The following is a 793-nucleotide window of genomic DNA, read 5'->3' as shown; positions in this document are numbered from 1 at the left end:
GGGGGGCAGGGTCAGGCCGCCTCCAGGACGGAGGCCTTGGCACATCCAGGAAAGACTCCAGGGGGTCCCAGGCCTGAGGTGTACCCAGGGGCAGGCAGGGAGGCCAGGGCACCTCAGAAATGGATCAAAAAGCCCTAAGCTGCCCCCATCCTGTCAGTCACGTGCTAAGGGGGACACCAGGTCCCCATCTAAGAGGTAAGGGGCAAGAGCCGCCAGGACAGCCCCACCCCCACCCCCGTCCCGGAAAGCACTGTGTCTGGGGGCTGGAGCCCCGCCTACAGACAGTGAGGCAAGCAGGAGGTCCGCCCTTGCCCCACTGGGAATCCTCTGCGTCACCCCGCACCTGGCAGAGTCCCGCGTGAGAAAGAAAGAAAACAAGGCGCTCCAGCTCCCAAGATGGGGGGAGAGAAGCCAACCTGGCCTGTCTCCTCCCCCACCCCTAAGGTCCCCCCGGACTGAGGCCTCCGCGCACCTGCCTGGTCAAAGTCACCTGCCAGGAGGCCCTGATGGCACCAAACCTGTCCTAGGAGCGTGACCCCTCCTCCCTCCACTGCATGGGCGGGGCGGGGCGGCGCAGGGAAGGCGGGGACCCGCGGGATGGGGAGGGGTGGGGGAGGGGACACGCACCAGATGCCACGGGCGTCGGGCCAGTCCCGGGCCATGCCCGAGGCCAGCAGCAGCGGAGACACGGGCTTGTCGAAGAGGAAGTGGTCATCGATGAGCTGCTGCTGCTCCGCGTCCGTCATGCTCTTGAGCGAGTAGTACTTGCCGGCCAGGTCGCCGTCCAGGCTCG

The 793-nt window shown here is 67.1% G+C and overlaps 1 protein-coding gene across 1 annotated transcript in view; it reads right to left on the bottom strand.

Annotated features, from left to right (window-relative positions):
• The window catches only part of CKB (creatine kinase, brain), a 3964-nt gene that overhangs the window by 971 nt on the left and 2200 nt on the right, over nt 1–793 (bottom strand). The window contains exon 3 of the mRNA XM_014535752.1: nt 624–789. Coding sequence (XP_014391238.1) covers nt 624–789 — 166 coding nt within the window. The remainder of the gene's footprint in view (nt 1–623; nt 790–793) is intronic.

Source organism: Myotis brandtii, unplaced genomic scaffold (assembly GCF_000412655.1).
Source record: "Myotis brandtii unplaced genomic scaffold, ASM41265v1 scaffold1020, whole genome shotgun sequence".
Classification (NCBI taxonomy): Eukaryota; Metazoa; Chordata; class Mammalia; order Chiroptera; family Vespertilionidae; genus Myotis; species Myotis brandtii.
Note: the sequence above shows the minus strand (reverse complement) of the source record. Positions and strands in the feature narration are given on the sequence as shown.